A 22,687-nucleotide genomic window follows, 5' to 3' on the forward strand; every position below is an offset into this window, starting at 1 on the left:
TCTCAGTGGCTGCAGGAGGGCCTGCCTTTGCTGGCCACTGATGCAGCAGGAGAGTTGCGGAGAGCTTTCGGAAGTTGCAGGATTGTAAGAGAGACTCAGTCTTTGTTTTTGAAGGACGATTCTTATTCGTTACCAGATTTGTGTGATGCTGCACAAGTCTCTCCATTTGCCCCCTATCTATGTGTCCAGAAGTAGAAGACACATTGGTGTGCTGTTTTGATATCAAATGATAGCATGCTACCAGTAATTTTCTTAGGGAACCTAGTCTGAGCACTCCGAGTCCTGCAACCAACAATGCTGAGTTGTTAGTGTAGCCCCTTCTGGTGTTGTCAACGATGTGATCCTCCCTTGGTTGATAGAATCACAGAATCAATAGGGTTGGAAAAGACCTCAAAGATCATCAAGTCCAACCTGTCACCCAACACCTCATGACTACTAAACCATGGCACCAAGTGCGACATCCAATCCCCTCTTGAACACCTCCAGGGATGGTGACTCCACCACCTCCCTGGGCAGCACATTCCAATGGCCAACAACTCTGTGGAGAACTTTCTCCTCACCTCCAGCCTAAACTTCCCCTGGTGCAGCTTGAGACTGTGTCCTCTTGTTCTGGTGCTGGTTGCCTGCAAGAAGAGACCAAGCCCCTCCTAGCTCCAACCTCCCTTCATGTAGGAGGCACAGGAAGATACTGTAGGCTGGTTGCCCATGGTAACTCCATGAGTGTTGCATCAAGGGGTAACTGCTGAAGTTTTGTTTGCTGAGATTTTGGAGATTTTTATTTTACCTTTCAATTTAGAGATGTTTGCTTTACCCTTCTCTTTTTATTCCAGATGTTTGCTTTACCCTTCTCTTTTTATTCCAGATGTTTGCTTTACCCTTCTCTTTTTATTCCAGATGTTTGCTTTACACTTCTCTTTTTATTCCAGCCCCTCACAATGAGACAGAAAAGTTCCTCTGTAAGGAGGGTATCAGGAGAACAGGGTTTTGTCACCGAGTGGGAAAGAAAGGGGAATAAATGCACTTGCCATGGCTTATACAGGTTGGACTTGATGATCTTTGAGGTCTTTTCCACCCTTGTTGATTCTGTGACTCTGCAGTGTTGTGCTCTCATGCCTCTTCTATTTAACTGGCAGCCTCTGAAAAGTTTAATCCCCAACCTACTAAACGGTTTAAGATTTCACACGAATGGAAAAGAATTCTCAGCCTTCCGAGATAGCCTTCCGGAGGTGAATCACCTTCAGGAGAGCTGTGGGAGAAAACTCTAATTAATAATTAGATCAGCTTTCTGCATCTGGGAAAGCTGTTGAAGATGAGTTTTCCAACTGTAAAGAGAGAACGGTGTCCTCCTGATCCAACACTTGGAGCGTGAGTTGAGTGGGTTGACAGGTTTATCTTGGCAGAAGCAGCACTGAAGGTGGTAGCTGATGCTAAACCTGTGCTAAGCAAGACTCCTTTCTTCAGGGAGCAGCTGTGAGTTTGGGAAAGCTTTGCATACTCACAGAATTTATGTGGAGTCCTCACAAATACTGTTCCTTTTGGCTCCTCTGCCCATTCTTATAGCTGGGCCTTGGAGCAGGCAAGCGGCGCTCCTTGCTCAGCCGGTGCCAAACAATTCTTTCTGCCGGTGTTGTGCTTGCTCTTGTTTTGCTCTCTGGGTACCGCTCGCCTGGCACTGGTCGCTGCTCCGTGCAGGAGAGGTGAGCAGGTCTGACAGCACGTAGCTTTGCTGCTGTGCTTAACTTTCACTTGTCTTCTTCCTGCAAAATAAATAAATAACTGATGCGTGAAGGGGAAAAGCGTGGGAGGAAAAATGTCAGGAAACTCAAAGGTGAAGCTATTTCCTCCCTCAGTAATATTTTTCTTCTGCGTGTTGTTTCTTCTCCTCAAACAATGGGGTGAATTTGAATCCATTCTTAACTATCAGCCTTGCCATTGTTTATTCATAAATCCTTTCATGTGTGTGACAGACCTCAGGAAAAGCCCACACTTCCATTGTGAGTCCTCTGGGCAGGCTCTCTGGAGTACAGTGCCAGTACCACAGGGCTCCAGTCCTCCTCTGGGGTCCCTGTGTGCCAATTAATTAATGGTGAAGCGTGTAATGTGCGTGATTTAAAGGTGTGGGCAGTGATCTTGGATAACTCTGGCAAAGCCTGCCTTTTTTTTTTAAAGCAAATAAATAGCTCAGATAACCAGAACAAGGATTTCTGATGTTAATTACTTCAGTGTAACTGTGTTAGCTAACTGTTCATGTGTGTCTGCATGAAGGGGTGTTTAGCTGAAGCAGGTGAAAGTTAGTTCTGTAGTATAAAACAGGAAGCAGATGGGTACTAATTAAAGCCCTGTTGATGATAAAAGGGTGACCAAGCTTCTGAAGCAGCTGCTTGACTAATTATATATATCTCTCTATATATATCAGGTACATAGTTTATAAGAGCCAGCCTCCCCACACTTCATTGTTTCTGTGAGGCCAGAGGAAATGCGTGTGCATGTGCATGCGTGCTGCCATGGCTGAGGCATGCTGCTTGCAGCTCCTGCTGTCTGCTTTCTTCTCTGTGCTAGAGAGAAAGGTGTTTCCCAAACATCAGACAAAGGTGCCAGGCACCTCTTCATCTCCCTCCTCCTCTCCCTCCACCTTTCCATGTGCACCGGGCTGGGAGTAGTGCCTGTCAGCACTGGTGCCATAGATAGGCTTACTGCGCCTCACAGGGTTTTGTGACTTGGCTGATCCGGGAGAGCTGTGCCTGGGAGAGAAAGTTACTCTTCACGACTGTTCCTTATTGCTCTCATTGTTCTTTGTTACAGCTTTCTCAAAGCGGTTAAGAAAGTCAACCACCAAAATACCAGTGGGAGTGTCAGCCTCCTCTATTGTGACCCACAAATCATCGTTGTGGTCTTCAATCTTCACAAGTACTCTCTGTGCTGCCTTCGCTGACTTTTCTCTTACCTTGGGGATGGTGGGATGGGGGGGGGGGGAGGGGGAGGGGTTGTTAAAAACCTGCAAGCATTTTGTATCAAAACGTAGGCAAAGGAAAAATAGGTCTAAAGCAGAACAGATCTTCATATGGTAGAAACAGCAGTCTTAATTGAAATATTTTCATGCCCTCAACAGAAAATAGATGTTGGACACAGAGAAATAAATCCTAAGTTTCTGTTGACTTGAGCAGTGTTAAGGTTTGTCCCTGTGTTGAATCATAGAAACCTGTTCACCAGTGGCTCTTGCTGCTGGGAATTGGTGTGGGGGAGCTGGTTTCTTGATTGAGGAAAGTGCCAGTGTTCAGTCCCAGTTCTGGAGATGTCATCATTCTGGTAGAAATAAAGTCAGCTTGCTGTGAGCAGGAGGGAAAGGAGGAGGAGGAAAATCTTGGTCAGTAACAGTCTTGTGCCCAGTAACACGCAGGTTCAGGGGACAGCAGGTGAGATGTGGAGGAGTACCTTCTGTATGGGGAAACTTGTTGCTTTGACCACATGTCTTAGGGAAGAGTGCTTAGGAATCAGGATTTCCAGGAACCACTGGAGTGTATGGAAGAATGGCAATGTTGCCTTCTCCTTTGGCCAGTATGTCTTTCAGGGGATTTTCTTACAGTCAGGCTATTTGCTGGAGTTTACCAGGTGCCAGGACCTGGTCTGGGAGGGCTTTCCTTTGTGCACTGACTGCAGAGTTAGGAATTCTCTGCAGTTCAGGTTTCTTAAGTATTCTGGGTTTTTTTATGACTCCTCAGTGTTTCTCCAGCAGCAGTTGCTGTTTGAGCATACTTTGCTATCATCCTTGTGTAAACCTCTGTTGACCTTATCCTTTAAATTGTCCTTTTGACAAAGTCTGGGGGCTGGGTTTCATCTTAGGTGGTTCTTGCTCTTTTTCTGCAGTCAGCAACTTAAAATGGTCTATTTCCTTCCTGTGATGCAGGTGTATTTAAGCCAGGATTACAGGAAAGCCAGTGCAGAGTGAGGAGATTTGCCTGCCACTACCTCCCCTAGCTCTGCTGTCTGAAGGATGTTAATTTGGAGGCCCTAGGGGGCTGTGGACTTTAAGCTGAGAACAGCTGCAGTGGAGAGGATGTGAATGTGCCGATTGACTTCACAGAAAAAGCAAAGATCTGCGTGGTTAAGGCTATTTGAGAAGTAGGCAAACCTCTGTGGCAGTGTAGAGGAGCCATGCAAGCTGATGCACAAGTTGCGGTGTGCCTTTTGCTGTGCTAGAGAGCAATCTGCTTGTCACTGCCGCTCTCTCTATGGTCTTTCTTGGGGTAAAAGACCTTTAAACCTGCCTTAAATGTGTAGACCTTTAAATCTGCTTTAGATGTGCTTCTGTGGCTGTTTTTCTTCGCAGAAATCGGTGCAGCTGCAGGGGACTTGTATAAATTAGACTTCCCTACTGTTCTTCCTAGGGGTGAATGCATGTTTTAATGCTTTTGTTGGTCATGCTCAATCTTGAGTCTTTTAACATTTGTATACTTAACACAAAGATGGAAATAGGTGAGAACTGCTAAAAAAAATGTACCTTCTCTGATGAAATACCACTTGATTTTCTTGGAAGAGCTGCAGAGCATGGAGATTGTTGTGGTGGTGGTCAGAATCACTCAGCTACTGCTCTCCTTGGAAAAATCTGTCCAATGTGTTGAATTTGTGTGTGTGATGGCTTCTATTGTTAGGCAAACTTTAAGCAAGATAACTCTGAGCTTCCTTATCAGATGCCCCAGAGATACCTGACGTCGAAGGAAGTAGAGAGCAGTGGAGGAGTGAATGAGGGATCCTTGAGTCATTGAAGGAGGAGGAAAGAGGAGGATTGAGCCCACGGCCCTTGCACCAGGTTCCGTTGTTTGAACATGGGGTGTGCAATATGTTTTTAAGTGGTAGGAACTCAGAGGATGCCTTGGTTGTTTCATTAAAAGGCAGTGTCTAAGGGGATACCTGACTCTGTGAAAATACTAATTAGTGCCTAGATATCTTCAGGGTACAACGCCCAGGTTATTGCTCTAAAGCTGACTTGCGGAAGTACCTTTTTTACCAAGCCAGTCTTGTAAGAAATCTTCTTTCCTTCAGCTCTTTCTCCTTCCTAGGTAAATGAGGAACAGGTAGTTCAATCACAGCAACTGTTAATTGTAGTTCTTTTAAGAGATACAGACCTCCTCTTGCACCAAACAACAACTAGCTTGTAAATGTTGAGGTCAAGACCGTCCTATGAGTAGAAAATTATTCTGTGGTTATCTTCTCTGCTTTTATTCCTGTTTTTCTCCTGGAATAGAATTGTGTAAGGGAAGAGGCAAGGACGAAGAAGGGATAGACCAGGTAGGCATTCCTATTATTATTTAAGGCCACACACTGTGAAGTAGATACATTTAATACTGCTTAAATGTAAAAGCAGTTATACTGCAATTATTTATGTGTACTCTCAGTTTCTACCACTGCCTTTTGAAAGTCAGATATCAGCTTTGTAGGACAGGGGGTCCAGTACCATATTGCTCTGTTGGAGAGGCTCTTTTGTACATGTATCAACCCTAAATGTAGTGTAAAACAAAAGCAGAGAATAGTGATGCCTCGTGTGAAGCCTGGCATGCATGCAACTGGTGGAGAGAGAGAAGGGGAAGCATCATTTTCTGTAGGAAAATGTGGCAGCTCTTACTGCCTGGTTGGCAATGATTTGGTTCAGCCCACCCCCCAGTTGCTTTGTTCCAGGGGCTGACACAACAACTTGGGAAGTTTGCAGTTCAAAAATATTGGTGAGCATAGAGAGAGTGATTGGCCCTTGGAATGGGCTGCCCAGGGAGGTGGTGGAGTCACCATCACTGGAGGTGTTTAGGAGGGGACTGGATGGGGTGCTTGGTGCCTTGGGTTAGTTGATTAGATGGGGTTGGGTGAGAGGTCAGACACGATGATCTCAAAGGTCTCTTCCAAGCTGGTTTATTCTATTCTATACTCTTTCTTATGTGTTTCCTTGTACTTCTATTTAGTCACACACTTGAAGTTCAGGGATGGATGGTGAGGAATTCTTCTGTTGTTACTGGTTTGCTAGAGGTGTTCTGCAGGTGAGCTGGTAAGTGTGTTCCATCTCCAAAAGATGGGTATTTTTGGATGGCTGTAAGTGCACTGAGGTTTGCTTGGGTAGATTATAGATGTGTGTGGGGAGAGGGAGTTATCCTGCCAAGCACCTTTATTTTTGGGTCAGAAGTCTGTATTCTTCCTAGAAAATGAGAACTTCCAAAGTTCCCTTTAGGGGGATCCAAAATAAGGCTTTGGGTGAGGTCATTACTCACCTCTGCCTTTGGGGAACAGAAAGGATTGGGGTTTTGATCCTGCATGCTTGGAGGGCTTGAGGAATGAATGTGATGTTATGTCAAAACTCAAACTCTTAAATTTTTGAAGATACATTTTTCATGAGGATGCCCAGAGGAAAACATGAGGAAAACATGCACTGAAACAGTCACCTTTCTTCCCTTTTATTTACTTGGATTCCCACGGCTTCTTGAATGGAGGCAAAAGTCCTGCTGCATGAGAATTGAAAGTGGGAAAGTTAATGTCCAATTGAGGTCTACAGAAAAAAACCCTTGAGAAATTCCTGAACTGTAGCTCTGTGATTTCTGCTTTGGTGCAGACACAATTGTGCATCAATTGTGTGACTTTTGAACAATCTCTCTCTCTCTCCCTTTTCCACCCTCCAGTCCAAAGGGCATATTCCTAGGAGTCCCAGGGAGCTGGTAATCATGTCCGCAGCAGCTGGAGGTCCTGATGAGCAGCAGTGATGGCACGTAGTTCAAAGTCTCTTTTCCAACACTCTGCTTAGTGTCAGGGGGAGCATAGGCAAACAGTGCCTCGCTGGGGCTCTGCCTTTCCCAGCTGTTACCTGCAGCGCCCGCTCACGTGTGAGCGGGCTCTAGAAGAGCTTGCTTTGTTTTCCTATGATTTCAAAACCAAGCTCCAGCAAATACGGTTACTTTATATTCTGCTGTTTTTCACGTCCTGTTTCTTGCTCCTGTTTGTTGGTGTTTTGTTCTGGCCACGCTTGTGAGCCAAGTCATAGCTGCGCTTTTAGGTTAAGGAGTTGTGTGTGAAGTTAAGAATTGTCTTGCTGTTGAAAGTCAGCAGCAGGCAGGAAGAAATACTGACTGGGCAGCATATTGCTGTGTAGGCACTTAATGTTGTTGCAGTGTGATATAAGGTAAAATATTGCTTATTTCCTCTTTACTGTTCAAAACAGCCTGAAGCATGTTATGACCAGGATCTAAACAATAACTGAAAGAGTGAAAACAAATGTTTTACCAGAGAGAGGCAGGGCCTGCCAAATGCGCGATTTACGGCCACAAGAATAAGCAACAAACAAAATGCTTGAGAGCACCTGACTTTCAGGGGGAAGACTGTGATTGACTTTTCAAAGGGGAAAGCAAGTGTGCAGACACCCCCTGCAATATCTTCAAAACTGGAAATGATCCCCAAATTAAGCAGGAGCGGCAAGGGCTCTGCAGTGCCTGCTGGAGTTTGCCAGCGCTTCGATGAACCTGTGGACATGAACCCCGAGGTGTGGACATGAACCCCGAGGTGTGGACATGAACCCCTAGATGTGGGCATGAACCCCTAGATGTGCCAGTGACAAACTGCTATAAAACTTCATAAAAAGAACTTGTCCAGAGAAATAATACTGGAGAGGATGCCCCAGCAAACGTGCTTGCCCTTTTTTCCTCTTTCAGCCTTGTTTTTGAGGACGCCCTTATGTGATCCACAGAGTAAATAACTTCCTGTGTCTTGATAGCTATTGCAAATGACAGCTCCTACTGCTGACATCCCTGCTATTTTTAATCTGATGTAAGTTTGTGTCCCATGAAGTTGTGGTGGTTTTTCTCAGTGTCCCATTGTGACCCAGCAAGCCAATTCACTCGAGAGAAGAGCTTATGCATCTTCAGAACTTCATGAGAGCTGTGTTGCTTTCCTCTCTGAGCATCTACAAGAGGGAAGACTAGACTGTGGTACTTAAAAGAAGCAAAAGCTGTCAGAGGAGGCAAATAGTGAGCGAGTCCCTTGTCCCTTTGGAGTGTCTTAACACTTCCTTTCTGCAGCCCTTTCAATCGATTAGGGCATTTTAGCTCCCTGACTCTGCTGTGCTTCTGCCACAACACTTCAGTACACGTCTGGGGAAAGCTGGAGGAGAGCTCTGCCTTCCTCACCTTCGGGCAAAGGCATGGGAGGCCCATGTCAGCCTTTGTGATTGCAAAATCGGATGTTGCAGTCCTTAAATCTGAATAACTAGCCAGGCAGGCTCAGGCTGCCCTGTTGCCCATGGGCTTTTTTCATTGTGGGGGGATGGGAGCTATGATGGTGAAGTTTGGACCAAGCAAAGACTGTGACCTGTGGGAGGAGGGAGCCTAATCTGAAAGATAAGAGCTTTTTGAGTTTGTGGGATTAGTGAAGGGGGATGGGAGGCTTTTCAAAACCAGTGTTTTCTTCTCTGATGAGGGCGATGGCAGTGTCCTTCCTGGGACACATCCTGTCCCTCCTGGCAGTCTCCAGTGCACACGGAGACTCCTTGTGTCAGGCTCTGTTCAGAGGAATGGGGGAAGGAGTGAGGTCTGCTCTGAGCAGCCACAGTGAGGCTAGATATCAAATGGAGAGAAATAGTAGGGAGGGGAGATTCATTAAACCTAGTTATAAGGAAAAAAATAGCATCCAGCATGCCTGCCAAAGCTCATTTGTGCAGAACAGTATCCCACTCTATCAGCTGTCTTAATTTGTGTCCAGTGGGGTCCTGCCTCTCTCTAGCTGCAGATGTGTATGTAATAGGTCCCAAGCCACAATGGTGTAGCTTGTCTTCCTTTTTATTTCCCTCATTGTGATATTTTACTGTTTTAGAAAGCTGGGGTGTTAGGGTATAGAGGTGAACACTGATGCACCAGAGCTCTTGGGCTCTGTTAATTCCATTCTTGTCATTAAAAACCTAGCTTTTTCTTGTCCTTTTTACTGTTCTTGTTTGGCAAGGAGGAAAGCAAGCAAATACAGAACTGATGGTTTAGGTCACTGATGCCAGATGACTTTCAATGGGAATGTGGACTTGCCAGTATGTAGATTGTAAATAGTTCTTTGATTTAATAAGGTCAGTTAAGTACAGAACACAACCTAAAGTAGTGAAGGCATAGGCATGCTTCCAAAACGGGTCTGAGGGAAGAACTTAGCCTTTAGATTCCCCTCCTCTGTATGCCCAGATTGCTCTAAGAAATGGTACTCTGCTTCCTGTAGCCTTCTGCAAGTTGTGAGCGTGTCTGGGGGTAACTGGGGTTGGAGTTGGTACTACATGTTGTTGAAGACCGGACGACTCTGGCTTCATAATGCTGAGCAGATGTCACAGAGCCCAGGGCCGAGCGCCAGCGTTCCTTGAAGCTGCAGCCTGGAGAATGTCACGGAACGCAGTGCTCGAGAGGAGGACGCTGGCATGAGCGCTGCAACCACCCTTCAGGACTCCTCTGAGTCCCAGGACCCTCCTGTGAGAAAATAAACGGAAACCCCTTTAAGTATAAACCACTCCTTATAGGAAAGAGGGTGGGTGTGCAACTGGCCAGCCGCTGGGGAGGGGCAATACATGCTGGATCATAACTCAAGGCTACAATGAAATTTGGATGAGGGCTTTTTGTGAGCATTGCAGTAGTAAATCATGTTATGTAAAATCCACTAAGCTTGAATTAGAAGGAGCTCTCTTGAAGAGAGTGTGTTGGTGGTCTGGCACGCTTCTGTGGTGGGGGAGAAAAGTATCAAGGCAAAGTGTGTTCAAAAAAGCTGGGTAGAAACACAATACCTAGAGTGTGTGCTGCCTCCAGCATGCACAGAGGAGAGTGCTTGGAAATTGGTACTTGCTTCTTGTAACGTTGGAGTGAAGAGCAAGTATCAGAGAAAAAGAACAGAAAGAAGAATGGATAAATATGGACTGTGTAAAGCACTGTCCTTTATCTACCTATTTGCAGATGATGTGGTTTAAAGAGAACTTAAATCTGATCCTGGTTAAGCTATTGTGCTAAAAAGAAATTCATTTTTTATGCTAATACTTTGTTCACAAGAAAGTTGTGTTTGGGGTTTTTTATATATATATGGGGCAGGTAAAAGGAGAATTGTGACTAGAGGAAAAATAAATAGTAAAAGCAGTGGCTTTATACACTGGCCTGTGCTCACATACCAAACAACTAAAGGAAAAAGGAATGTCCCTGTCTTCTTTCCTCTGTTTCTTTTGGTTTCTACAGCAGCATCAGATAATTGCAGGGTTAGGTGAAATTCACAGGCTGGTTGGATTTTTAAAAGCAGTGAGACCTTCAGCATCTGCCTTACTGTATCTGCTTTAGAGAGTCTCTAAACAAACCAAAAAATCCCCCTCAGTTCTCCTTTACTTTTCTTTGTGTAGTTTTGGGGAGCACACTACAATTTTGCTGGCCTATCCTGGCGCTTGCTGTTGTCAGAGTACAGACCAAAGGCGCACTGAGATGTGGCGTAGGAGATTGTTCAGCCTGTAAATGGAAGGCTTCACCCTTCTTTTTACAAGATTTGCAGTTTCCTTTGGCCAGGGATTTCCTGTGGGGCACAGCAAACCCTGCTGCAGAGGAAGCTTGCTGCTTTCATTGACTCTTTGTTGCTGAAAAACTAGTAGTCAGTGACACCCATGTCCGGAGCATTGGAGTCCTTTGCTTGCCAAAGGAAAAGCCTCCCCCTGCTGTGCCAGTCCCGGGGCCAGGAGCAGATTGCTTTCTTTTTGAGTGTATTTTTTCATCACTCTGCACAAACACTCAACTCAACTTTTTATATTACTACATCTGTACATCCCCCTTGCTATGTTGCTTCCCAAGGCAAGAAATACAGTCTTGGTGCCTTTCCTGCAAACAAGGGAACATCTCTCTGCTGCCCTTGTCAGACCAGTCTGTGCGCTGTTGTGGACATAGCGCTGCAGGTGCACTTGGCTCCATCTGTGGATCCACGGCTGCAAACTGGCAGCTGCTCCTTCTCCTTGTCTCTAAGGAGAGGTCTGGCATGTGAGTGTTGTTCAGTCTGAAAGAAGTCCTCAGGCCTTTCCAGCCAAGGCTGTCCCATGGCAGCACAGTGAACGGGGCAAGTGTCCTGGGCTTAGCCCATGTCTCCAGTACATCCTGCTTTGCTTTACCAGGCTCAGTTCTAACTCATTTTCCACTGTTGTGGGCAGTCTATTGCTTGTAAATCTGTGACGGTCTTTATGTTGTCAGTGATTTTGTGAAAGCAAACAGTAATCTATGAAGAGAAGATGTGTGCTCCCTAGTACAGCATCCAACTGAAGCCAAACACTTAGTATTAGGTCTGCTTGTGCCTTTACCTCGGCAAGTGGCAAATGACTCCTGCGGTCGTTACGCAGGGCATTCAGCACGTAAAGCTTACATGACAGCTCAGGATCTTTCCAGTTGTTCCATATATGATATTTAGGCTTTTGCAGCAATCAGATCTCCTCTTTTGGTATTGGTGGTGACTTTTTTTCTTTTTGGCTTGGTTTTCCCTTTTTTTCCTCCTTTCTTTCTTAATTCTTGGAAGTTCTCTTCATATGCACAAGGGCTAGTGACCTATTTTCGGACTGTGATGTTTCTGGCCTCTGTGGTTTACACTGAGACTTTGGCCTAGTTCTCACTGTATTGCCTCTTATTGATGAGAATGTGCTTTGTGGGGTTCCTTTTAGCCCGATCTGCTGGTCTAATTCGTACTGATATATTTAGCATGCACACACATTTGTGCCTCCTCATTACTGCTAACAAAGGTCAATAAAAGCTTAGTTTTACAAAGGAAAATAAAAAAGAGGGGAAGGTTTCTATAAACAGTGCTGAAGTCTGTGTGATGAATTGGGTGTAACCGTGGAGAGTGGCAGAGGTGAAACAGGCTGTCTGTTAAACAGGAAATGAGTGATTAACATTTTTTGTCCTACTGATCATAATTATCCCCACCAGCTGGAAAAAAATAAACTCCCCTTAGTCTCTCTTTACTGTAGTCACAGAACAAAGCTATTAGTCATTCTGGCATTGTATGGATGAACTGCTACTTTACTACTCTACATTTTCATTTGTTTCCAGTGGTGGAGTCACCATCACTGGAGGTGCTTAGGAAGAGCTTGGATGAGGCACTTGGTGCCATGGCTGAGTTGATCAGATGGTGTTGGGTGATAGGTTGGACTCAATGATCTCAAAGGTCTCTTCCAACTTGGTTAATTCTATTCTATTTATTTAAACATGCTTTGCATGTCATTGTGGGTCATATTTTCCTTGCAATAATCTGCTTGTGCTCTGTGTTTAAGGACAGCTTTGCCTCAAACTGTTGCTGCTGCTGTAGTGCCTGTGTCCCTTGGACAGCTGCATTCCCACTTGCTGTGTGAGTAACTGTGAGAGAGCTCACCTGCTTTTTGCAAGGCAGCAGCTGTCCTCAGGGCTTATTGCATTGCAGGTGATTGTAATGGTTTAAATCCCTTTGCTGAGCACACATAAGCAGCGGTGTGTGCTGCTAATCCTGACCCCACTGTCTTGCAGTGGTGACATTGGCGTATCTGCAGGTGTTCTCTCGCTTACCTCTCTTCAATAAAAGGTGATGTACTTTTCTTGTACACCTGTTGGCCTATATTCTGTGGCACTGTTTTAAAATACATTCACTATACCCCTTACCTCTGATGGTTTATTAATTGAATTGTTTGTCAGCTTTTCTATGATAGCACCTGGGACTGATGGCAGGGCACCCAAATTATGCACGTGTTCTGCTTTACTGGTTTTTGTGCTACTGAGATAGTTGCTGGACAGGCTGGTTGCAAAGGTCAGAAGTCTGAGAACCCTGAAAGAGGGAGGAGAAGACAACCCAGGTATAAGGGCATCCTGACTTTGAAATGTCCCTCTTCAGTGAGGCCTCAGTGTTGGCATCCTGTGTCACTAGTGAAAGACTTCACCATCATAAGTTGTATCTGTGTATATGCATGTATACACACACACATATATATATGTTCCATATTTGTGGGAAACAGAAATGTTTCCTTACCAGGAATGGATCCTTGATATTTGTCAAACACTTGCTTTCCATCTGTTGGACTGGAAAGGCTACAGCGTCAGTTGTGTAAAGGCAGTATTAGGATTTGTCTAACCCATCAGGCATGTAGTTGTCCTTGCTAGCTTTGAGTTGTTTATTTCTTCCAGTACCTCCTGTACTGCACAGTGTTTGTCAGATCCTAATGGCTGTTTGGTCTCCTTTTGGTCTTTTTTACAATGTTGGTGGTGTGTTGTTTTAGTAACATTTCGCTGCTTTCTGTTGCCTTTCTGTCACCTCTGAAAACCAGTGGATTTCAGATAACCCTGCTGGCTGCCTTGGCTTTCCTGCTGGTTGTACCAGAGGAGGAGGAAGTTCCATTTGAAAAATCCTTTTTAAAAACCTCAACATTTTCATATGCATCTTCGTCTGTTGTTTTTCCTAATCAGTGTCACTTAGTTTGCTTGGCTTTAAAATGCTAGCAAATGTTTATATACTTGATGTAAGCTGTGTTGATATTATATCATGCCTGTATTGTGGTTAGGGAAATGAATGTAGCTACAAAATGGATTACTGGCACTGTTGTAGGTGGTCTTTGACATGAGTGTGGCTCCCTCTCGCTCTTGGAGGTACACCACACATATGGGTGACTGTGAGAGGTTTTGGTCGGGGTTGTCACATGTGGAGCAGTATCCAGGTGTGTGTTTGCTCTGTGTGTGTTATTCTCATACTATGCTTTACCTTGTTTATGGTGTTGATGCTCTTTCTTTCTAAATGCCCATGTAGGGAAAGTAGGCAGGTGTTCTCAGCTTACTAGAAGTGTCCAAACTGCTGTTATGGGAAGGTATGTCAAAGGAGTTTACCTAGAATGAGGGGATGGTGTCTGGGGATAGCACTTGGGGATTACTCAAATATGTCAGTAGAGTTGCCAGTTCTGACATGCAAGAATGCATAGCCAAGTCCCTGAGACATGAGTGTTTGGGCCCCTGAAACATGAGTGTTTGGAGCTGTGCATGTGTTTTTTACATACTCTCTTCTGGAGGAGAGAGCTCCAGTGGTTGTAAAATCCTATCCAGTCCCTGGTGCCACATGTGGCGTTAAGATACAACCTGGAGGATGGCCAAACCTCTTTGGTGTCCAAAGTTTTTCAGTCTAATACAGCTATAAGAGGGAAGCATAGAAGAATATAAATCTGTGAAATCAACTGCAGGATGGGCAGGACTTAAATGAATGCCACTGGTGTGTGGACAGAGAAGATGCCCTTCTGTGCAGGAGGGATGCATAGCCAGGCAGTGGTAACATTCATGAATGGAAGAAGGGATACTTTGCTGACATCTGATCAAATGAAACGGTCTATGGAAGTATCCCTGGGTTTGAAGATGGTCTTTCATGGGTGGTGATCTGGGAAAGACACTAGCTGTGCCACCACCCATAATGAAAAGCAGAAAGAAACAGTGCAAGGGCCCTTTCTAGTGAGAATGAAGTGTTTCTGCACTTCTTTCAGGGGATGCTTCTTAGCCATGTAACAGTGCAGGATGAAAATCAAGCCAAACAAAAGCACCCCCTCAAGAACAAAGGACCCAAAAAAGCATGACCTGTTTGGGAGGAAATCCTGCCCTTCCAGCTTCATGCAGCTGCAGGTGGCAAATTGCCAGCATCTTCTAAATACGACTGTTTGACCTGAAGCAAAGGGACATGCTTTATGTCCATGCTCTTGTCTGGCAACAGGGAAGGTTGCTGAGCTGTAATCAAAGAATGCTACAGCGAGGTGGCAAAGGTAGCCATTCCATCAGCATGTGAAGTCTTTGACACTGCAAGCAGCCAGATGTGCAGTTCTGTTGCACACTGTGCTATCCTGAACCCTTTTGGGAGAGGAATGCAGCTAAGGGTGTTCATGAACAAGTGTGCTATCTGTTGACCAATTGCTTTTGAGTGTTTCACACTGGCTCCCAGGCAAACCCAAGCTCCCTATGCAGCATCTGCATTGGAGCTTCTTGTGTCTTACAGGTATCAGGCAAGACAAACAGGATTGCCTTACACCAGACTGTTGTACCAAAGGAAATTCTGATGCTGCTGGGGTTATCAGTGTTGCCTTTCCTCCTTTGCTTCCTGCTTCTGCTCCTGCAAATTGGACAGGATGGTTGGAAACTACAGTGGATGCAGGCAGTGTAACTATTCCAAGCAGACCTGCCTGTTTCTCCAGGCATGGTCTGGCTTAGCCTTGGATAGATGCAGCATGGTGCTGTTTACCATTGGTTCACCCCTGGCGCTGCTGTTTGGCTGTTAATACTGAAGGAACCTTGAGCATGTGTGCTGGTGAACTTCCTGTCCTTTCTGTACTTTCCAAGGAGTTGTTTTATCACTTCTTCTTAGACTAACGCTTGCCATTGGGGCTCAAGAGGAGGGTGAGCGGAATATCTGGACCTGCTGTAGAGCCACCATGTTTCTGTTGCAGTAGTCTCCAGCTCTCAGTTGAAATGAATGGGAAGCCTCCTCCCTTCTCTTCTGCTCTCTTTTTAATTTTTAATTATTTTTTTTTAGTTGTGATTGTCTTAGGGAATCACAGCAGAACCAGTCTTGAGTGTTTATTCCTTGAAAGTTGATCTCCAGCCTCCAAATCCAGTTCAGACACACTCAGATACTCTGCCCCATCTGTATTTGCAACCATTTCAGCTAATGGCAGTGCAAGCTGACTAGCAACATGTGCAGACTGTCTGCTGGAATGAGGTGTGGGAAGCAGGGAACTGCTGAGACACCTTCTGAGTGAAAATGGATGCACAGTCATTAGGCTGTTAATTTTAATAGAGATGCTTGACCTGTGTACTATGGAAGCAGTCCTGCTGTTGTGGCCTCCCACGTTGTTATGTCTGCCTCCAGAGGCCAGCTCCTTTTGTCTTTGTTACTAATGAATCTATATTCAGAGGTGCCGTGGTGTGCTTTATTGCAGTATGTCCAGGTTTGGAAGAGGGCTTAATAGCATCTCTCGCCCATTTAGTCCCTGACACACCCCTAACCCTTGACACACCACCATCAGCATGTGCACCTTGATAGCAAATTCACTGGTTTTTCTGCAATGCATCCACTGTTGCCCGAGTTCCTTAGGTGGCTGTCACAGCACTGTGGCTGAGTCGGTGTTGCCTGTGTCCCAATGTGAGTGTATGCAGCTGGGAGGAACCACGGGCACTTATAGGTGCTTTTACCAAGTTTGGGGTTTGCAGCTCCCTGGATACTCTCAGATGCAGTTAGATCCTTAGAGGGGTGGGTTTGCAAAGGGGTTAAACAGCAGCTCTGCTCTGCTCTGCTCCCCTCTCCTTTATATATTGTAACGGCTGGGACAGAGGAGAGGCACCGGCGTGACTGTTACGCTCTTGCATCAGTAAGCACAGGCCTGCCATGCTGTCAAGTTTAACAAAGCAATTGTGGTTTTGAGCATTTCTCTTTAGGAAAACACCAAAACAATTTACTGGAAGATAATTAAATGCCTCATCTTTAATTATAATGGAGATAGGATTTTTTCCCCCCCTAGCAATTACTCCACTTAAGTTGCATGTTTCAGTCTGAATATCCCAGGTTTAAATGCAGTATTAGGTGTCAGCAGAGCTACTTGCACCCAGGGATTAAATGGTTGAGACATGTATTTCTTCAATTATCTTACAGCATAAAGCAGTTTGAGGGTTTCTGTCGCACAGAAGCGCAGCCAGCAGGACGCTCTCGCAGCAGTGCGGTTCAGCCGTAGGAGATACCGGAGATTCAGCTGACTTACAAATGTGTACATTCAGAGCAATAGTGTCCTTGGCTTCACCAGTGCTACTGGCTGGTATGGGCTCATCACAGCGTTTTCAGCAGATGCTGGTTTTGCATGTTTTGGCTTGTAAACCAACAAGTGTGTGGATAAGCCAATCCACAGTTCCCTGTCCGTATGCTGAATGAAGCATGGCTCTGCAGACCTAACGGGAGCGGAGGCTCTCTGCACTTCATGCGAAGGGCAGAAACTCAGGCCCAGGGGACAGCCCACAGGTGGGAGCAGCCCTGCTGTGGTCCTGAGGAGGTTTTGCTCACATTCCAGCGCAGATGCTGTCAAGCGATCTGGCACGCACCGCCCCTGTGCAGGAACTCGCCTCAGAACGCGACGGCTTGCTTTTCACGTCATTCAGACCAGGGTTTGGGAGGCTTTGCTTCAACATCCCACTCAAAGCCACAGCTGAAGGCATCTCCCAGCGTGCTGGGGCCGGTGGTGCCGCGGAGTGCCTGGGCTGCTGACAGCTGCGCTGCCCCTCCGGCTGCCAAGATCCACCTCTGAAGCTATACTTTTTTATCAGGTCGTGTTTGCATCTGGCAGAGGTTTGTAGACACAACATCATTAACAGCAGTGCATATTTTCACAAGATTTACCTCTTCAACACTTTTTCCAAGTTAGTAAATCATAGCTTCTTTAATGTCCTGCTGGCTGTGTGAAAAACAGGAATTTATGTAACAAGCTCTGGGCCACAAACCTTTTCCTGTTAGGAAAATTCTCTCTCCTCTTTTTTTCTTCATTGCTGGCAGCGTTAGGAGACAGCTCTGTTACTCAAAGAGCGACCTCAGATGTCCTCAGCACAATAATACCAGATTATAACATTTTTGATGACTAAGGAATAGCAGTGATTTCTTAAATATTTAACGCTTTTGTTTCAGAGAAGAGGGAAGGGAGCCTTAGCCTGCTGTTTTCTCTGCCTGATGTTTTGTGTGTTTGCTGTGCCTGTTTTGGTAGTAAACACGCAGCAGCCTGAGCTGGCTGGCTGTGTTTACAAAATACAGTGAAAAAAACCCCATGAACTGGTGCAGGAGGTTTTTTAATCAACAGACACGCAGAGCAACTTTCTTGCGACATTTCTAGAGCTGGACTGGTGTCAGATAGGGATTCAGCTGTGGCCCTTGAGAGAAAACAACACACTGTGCCAGGCTGACCTCACAAGGCTTCCTGGTCAGCCTGTGGGGCTGTGGGCAAGTTCGAGGATGGGTTTTGGGGCTTATCCTCCTGATGTGCTAGCTACACCTGGTGTAAAACTCAAATCTCAAGGCCTTTGCTAATGCCCTGTAGCGAGAGGGATGATGAGATTTTGATTGCAGGGTTACCTGCAGTGAGGAGATAGAGTCCTGTGTTAATTAATTAATATGAGAATGGCTTCCTTTCAAACTGAATAAGGAAATACTCAAATTGTTGCTGGTGTTTGCTTAGCTGGGATAATTTGTTAAAGATGGTTCTTTGGCAGGGGAAGAGAGGTTGGAAAGGCTTCTGAGGCTAGGCATTCAGTCTGAGTCCTTGCTGTGCTGGTTGGACAATGAGCTGCCATGAGGCTGTGTTCTGCTGTCACAGAATCATAGGATGGTGAGGGTTGGAAGTGACCTCTGGAGATAATCTGGAGTCCAACTGCCCTGCTAACATAGGTAAGCCTAGACCAGACTGCACAGGAATGCGTCCAGGCAGGGTTTGAAAGTCTTCAGAGGGAGACTCTACAGCCTCTCAGGGCAGCCTGTTCCAGTGCTTCATCACCCTCAAAGTAAAGAACTTTTTTCTTAAGTTCAAGTGAAGCTGTTTAAGTTGGGTGAAGCTGCACTCCTGTGGGGACAGTCTCAAGACATTGCTGCCTGTTAGATGTTGCATGCCTTAGAGATGCTGCCCACAACTGCTAAAGGTCTCTTTTGATCCCAGGATTCCTGTTGAGCTCTGCAGGTGGCCAGGCTTGCATGGGCCGGTTGGCTTTCTGTGGTCCACAACGTGTCGTGGCCCTTGCTGGGAACTTGAGCCTGTTGTCTCAGTTTTGAGCCATGCCCCTTGAGATGGTTGTTTTCACCTGGCATTTCTCCTTATGGGCTCAGCTGCTTTTGTTCAGTCAGCTGGAGGTATAGGCAACAGGGAGGATGTGCACCTTTGGGAAGGCAGAAGGACACAGGAGGAAAGGAAGAGAAGGTGAAAGAAGACATGTATGGAGATGCTGTTGTCCCAGGCAGCGCCCTGTGTTGGGAGATACAGCAAAGGCAGCTCTCTGTTTGTTTATAAAAATTAGCACTCCATCCTCAGCCGGTTTTCCACATGTGTTTTCTCACATAACAGCAGTAATATAAACCTCAGGAGTGCTCCGAGGCAGTGCTCACAGGCTGGCATGTTTGCAAGGTTCAGGGGTGTGCAAGATGGGAACTCGTTATCAGAACAGAGTCTAGCGTCCCTGAACTTGGGGAAAAATAATTGAACCCCCAAACACATCCCTAGAGTGCAATCAGGTTCAACTCATTAGAGTGAAACTGGTAAGATCATCTTCAGTCTTACTCTTGGACTTCTGGTATGTTTTGTCTCCTTCATGAGAAATTAGTATTTCAGAGCAGCTCCTTTTGGTATTTTATTTAAATGTTTATAATGCCAGATGTGCTCAGGCCACATGACAGGCACAGCAGCAGGACAGCCCTTAGCAAGCCTGTTCCAGCCAGTTCTGAGTGGGGAGCTGATAAAAGATGTTTCTAGACTGGCAGGCTTTCCCATCTCATGGTTGCCCTTCTGTTTTCAGACAAAGTGAGAGTATGTTTGCAAGGACAAGCCGCGGTGCCCCGCGGAGGGCGCGTGTTCCCTGCCTGCCTTACGCCCTCTCTTGTTTTTCAGAACTCGATCCGTCACAACCTGTCTCTGCACAGCAAGTTCATCAGAGTGCAGAACGAGGGAACGGGGAAGAGTTCCTGGTGGATGCTCAATCCTGAGGGAGGAAAGAGCGGCAAATCTCCGAGGAGGCGAGCGGCATCCATGGATAACAACAGCAAATTTGCCAAAAGCAGAGGCAGAGCTGCCAAGAAAAAAGCATCCCTTCAGTCTGGTCAAGAGGGAAGCGGTGACAGCCCTGGATCGCAGTTCTCGAAGTGGCCTGCAAGTCCCAGCTCTCACAGTAACGACGACTTCGATAACTGGAGCACATTTCGACCTAGAACTAGCTCTAATGCTAGCACAATTAGCGGAAGGCTTTCTCCTATTTTGCCAGAGCAAGATGATCTTGGTGACGGGGACGTGCACTCCATGGTATACCCATCAGCAGCCAGCAAAATGACTTCTACTCTACCCAGCCTTTCAGAGATGAGTAATTCTGAGAACATGGAAAATCTTTTGGATAACCTTAATCTCTTATCACCTAATACATCAATGACTGTGTCAACCCAGTCTTCATCTGCTACCCTGATGCAACAGACACCAGGTTACTCATTTGCTTCCTCGACTACAAGTATAGGTTCCCCGAATCCAGACTACAGGAAATTTACATATGCTCAAGCTAGCATGAACTCGTTGCCCCAGATTCCTATGCAGACTCTCCAAGACAGTAAATCAAGCTATGGATCGATGAACCAATATAACTGTCCCGCAGGGCTTCTGAAGGAGTTGCTGACCTCCGATTCTCCGCCGCACGGCGATATCTTGGCACCGGTAGACACTGGCGTTTCCCAGGCCGGTGGCAGGACTCTGGGCCAAAGCGTGCTGATGGTTGCTAACTCGGTGATGCCAACTTACGGCAGTCAGCCGCCCCACAACAAAATGATGAACCCTAACGCCCGCCCTCACCAAGGACATAATCAGCCCACACCCGCGGTCAACGGTCGTGCCTTGTCACACACGGTGAACACCATGTCACACACGGCAGGTCTCAATCGCTTGTCGACGGTGAAGACTTCGTTACAAGTGCCTATGAGTCACCCAATGCAGATGAATGCTATGAACCCATATGCCCCTGTTAACAGCTGCAACGGCTATGGAAGGGTGGGAATTGTTTCCCTCCACCAGGAGAAGCTTCCTAGTGACTTAGATGACATGTTAATTGAACGGTTGGACTGCGACATGGAGTCGATCATCCGTAATGACCTTATGGATGGAGAAACGTTAGATTTTAACTTTGACAGTGTATTGCCTAACCAAAGTTTTCAGCACAGCGTAAAGACAACCACACACAGTTGGGTGTCAGGCTAGGATGTAGTAGGAGGTAAGCTGTGCTTCTTATAATAAATCTGAGGAGCTGCTGAAAGGAAAAGGCATGGCAAAATGCTCAAGGTTTGGGTGGTCATCTGTGTTGGCACGTGAAGTGCTTCTCTTGCAGTCAGTCACTTTCCAGGCCTTTGCTAAGTTGAAAATCAGGTTTGCACCAGGCGTTAGCACCGCTGTGTACCAACTTCTCTCACTTCATGTGGATCGCTGATGTATGGCTTTTAACAAACCAAACTTGCTGGTAACTAGCAGTTAATGAATATATATATATTTTTTTCCTTATTAAAGATATTTTGAAGTTAGTTTGAGCATATTTTAATAGATTTAACCTTTTGGCCTGAATGTTAATTTGTTCTTTTTGTTGTTTCTTTTCTTTTTTTTTTTTTTTTTTCCTTTTCCCCCTTTTCTTCCTAGGCTACAGTTAAATTCTCCAGACTTGTCTGACAGCAGGAACTGAGAAAAGCAGTACAAAGATGTCCTTCGCCTTCCTTTTTCATTTCCTTGACAGAGCTGTGCTCATGCACTAGCTTTCTTTGGGGTCTTTTTCGCGTTTTGGTTTTGTTTTGTTTTGTTCAGGGTATTTTTTTCCCCTTTTTCTTTTTTCTTCCCTTCGTCGGAGTTGGCAGCAGAGAGAGTATTTTCCTGTACAGGATGTTTGCCCCAAACTTGCAGGTTATGTGCTGCTGTAGATAAGAACTGTGCCATTGGAAATTTCATTACTCTGAAGTGCCAAATTCACTACACCGTATAATCACAGCAAGAGACTCTCACTTGCATCATGTTGTGCTTTCGGTTTTGTACAGTATGACCTGTAGAAGAATTGTTTTTTAAGACTGTCTGTTTTGGTCCAAGACAAGTTTATAAACTTTTGTAAGGATACTGTGATGATCTCATGCCCTCAGTAAGTTTAACCTCCATTGATGTCACCTGTGTTTTGATGAATTGAGATAACTGTGGACTTGCCTTGCAGTAGTACGAACTGCATTATTTTACTCAAAGTTGCCACACATTTCATATGGGAACAAAGCAGCCTGTCAAATACCTTCCTACTAAGCTCACTGCCTATTCAAAGCAAGCAGTAGGTTAAATGCCATTTGATAAGTTACCTGTATTCATGTAAATTTATGCAAGAATGTATCTGGATTTCATTGTTAGACTAATGACTTTGTTGTTGGACTCGAGATAATTTTCGGAGTACTTTCCAAGCTATTTTTCTTATAATTAAAGTCTACTTTTGTTATATAGACAAAAAAAACCCCAAACAAATAAATACCTGAGATCTGGCAGCATTCATAACTTCCTCATTTTGTACAGTATTTTAACAGGATTAAGGACATGTTTTTATAAGTTTCCCTAGCACTTGGGAGTGCTAATAAAGGAAGAACTTAATAAGGATCTTGAATACAAAACATTTCTGTCCCTTTTTGTTTTGTTTTGCTTTTTTCCATTGTGTGATGTATAAATATAGACAACTTTATGTTTAAAAACTATATTTAATCACTTTTATATATGCATTTTTAGAAATGTCATCTGCTTCTACTCTCATTTTAACTTTGACTACCCCGGAGCGTTAAGTATTCATTTTTAGATGCTTGTACAGTGCTTCGCATTTATATTTATTTCGTGGAGGTCTCATAATGTTTGTGCACTCAAGAGCAGGGCCTTTTGGAGAAAATTCACCATTTCAGCAAAATTAATGACAAAACTGTAATTTGT

At 45.2% G+C, this 22,687-nt stretch overlaps 1 protein-coding gene across 1 annotated transcript in view; it reads left to right on the plus strand.

Annotated features, from left to right (window-relative positions):
• The window catches only part of FOXO1 (forkhead box O1), a 66,052-nt gene extending 43,826 nt beyond the window's left edge, over positions 1 to 22,226 (plus strand). The window contains exons 2-3 of the mRNA XM_054163137.1: positions 19,613 to 20,969; positions 21,386 to 22,226. Coding sequence (XP_054019112.1) covers positions 19,613 to 20,956 — 1,344 coding nt within the window. The 3' untranslated portion in view covers positions 20,957 to 20,969; positions 21,386 to 22,226. The remainder of the gene's footprint in view (positions 1 to 19,612; positions 20,970 to 21,385) is intronic.
• Positions 22,227 to 22,687: the final 461 nt, after the last annotated feature.

This window comes from Dryobates pubescens, chromosome 7 (genome assembly GCF_014839835.1).
Source record: "Dryobates pubescens isolate bDryPub1 chromosome 7, bDryPub1.pri, whole genome shotgun sequence".
NCBI lineage: Eukaryota > Metazoa > Chordata > Aves > Piciformes > Picidae > Dryobates > Dryobates pubescens.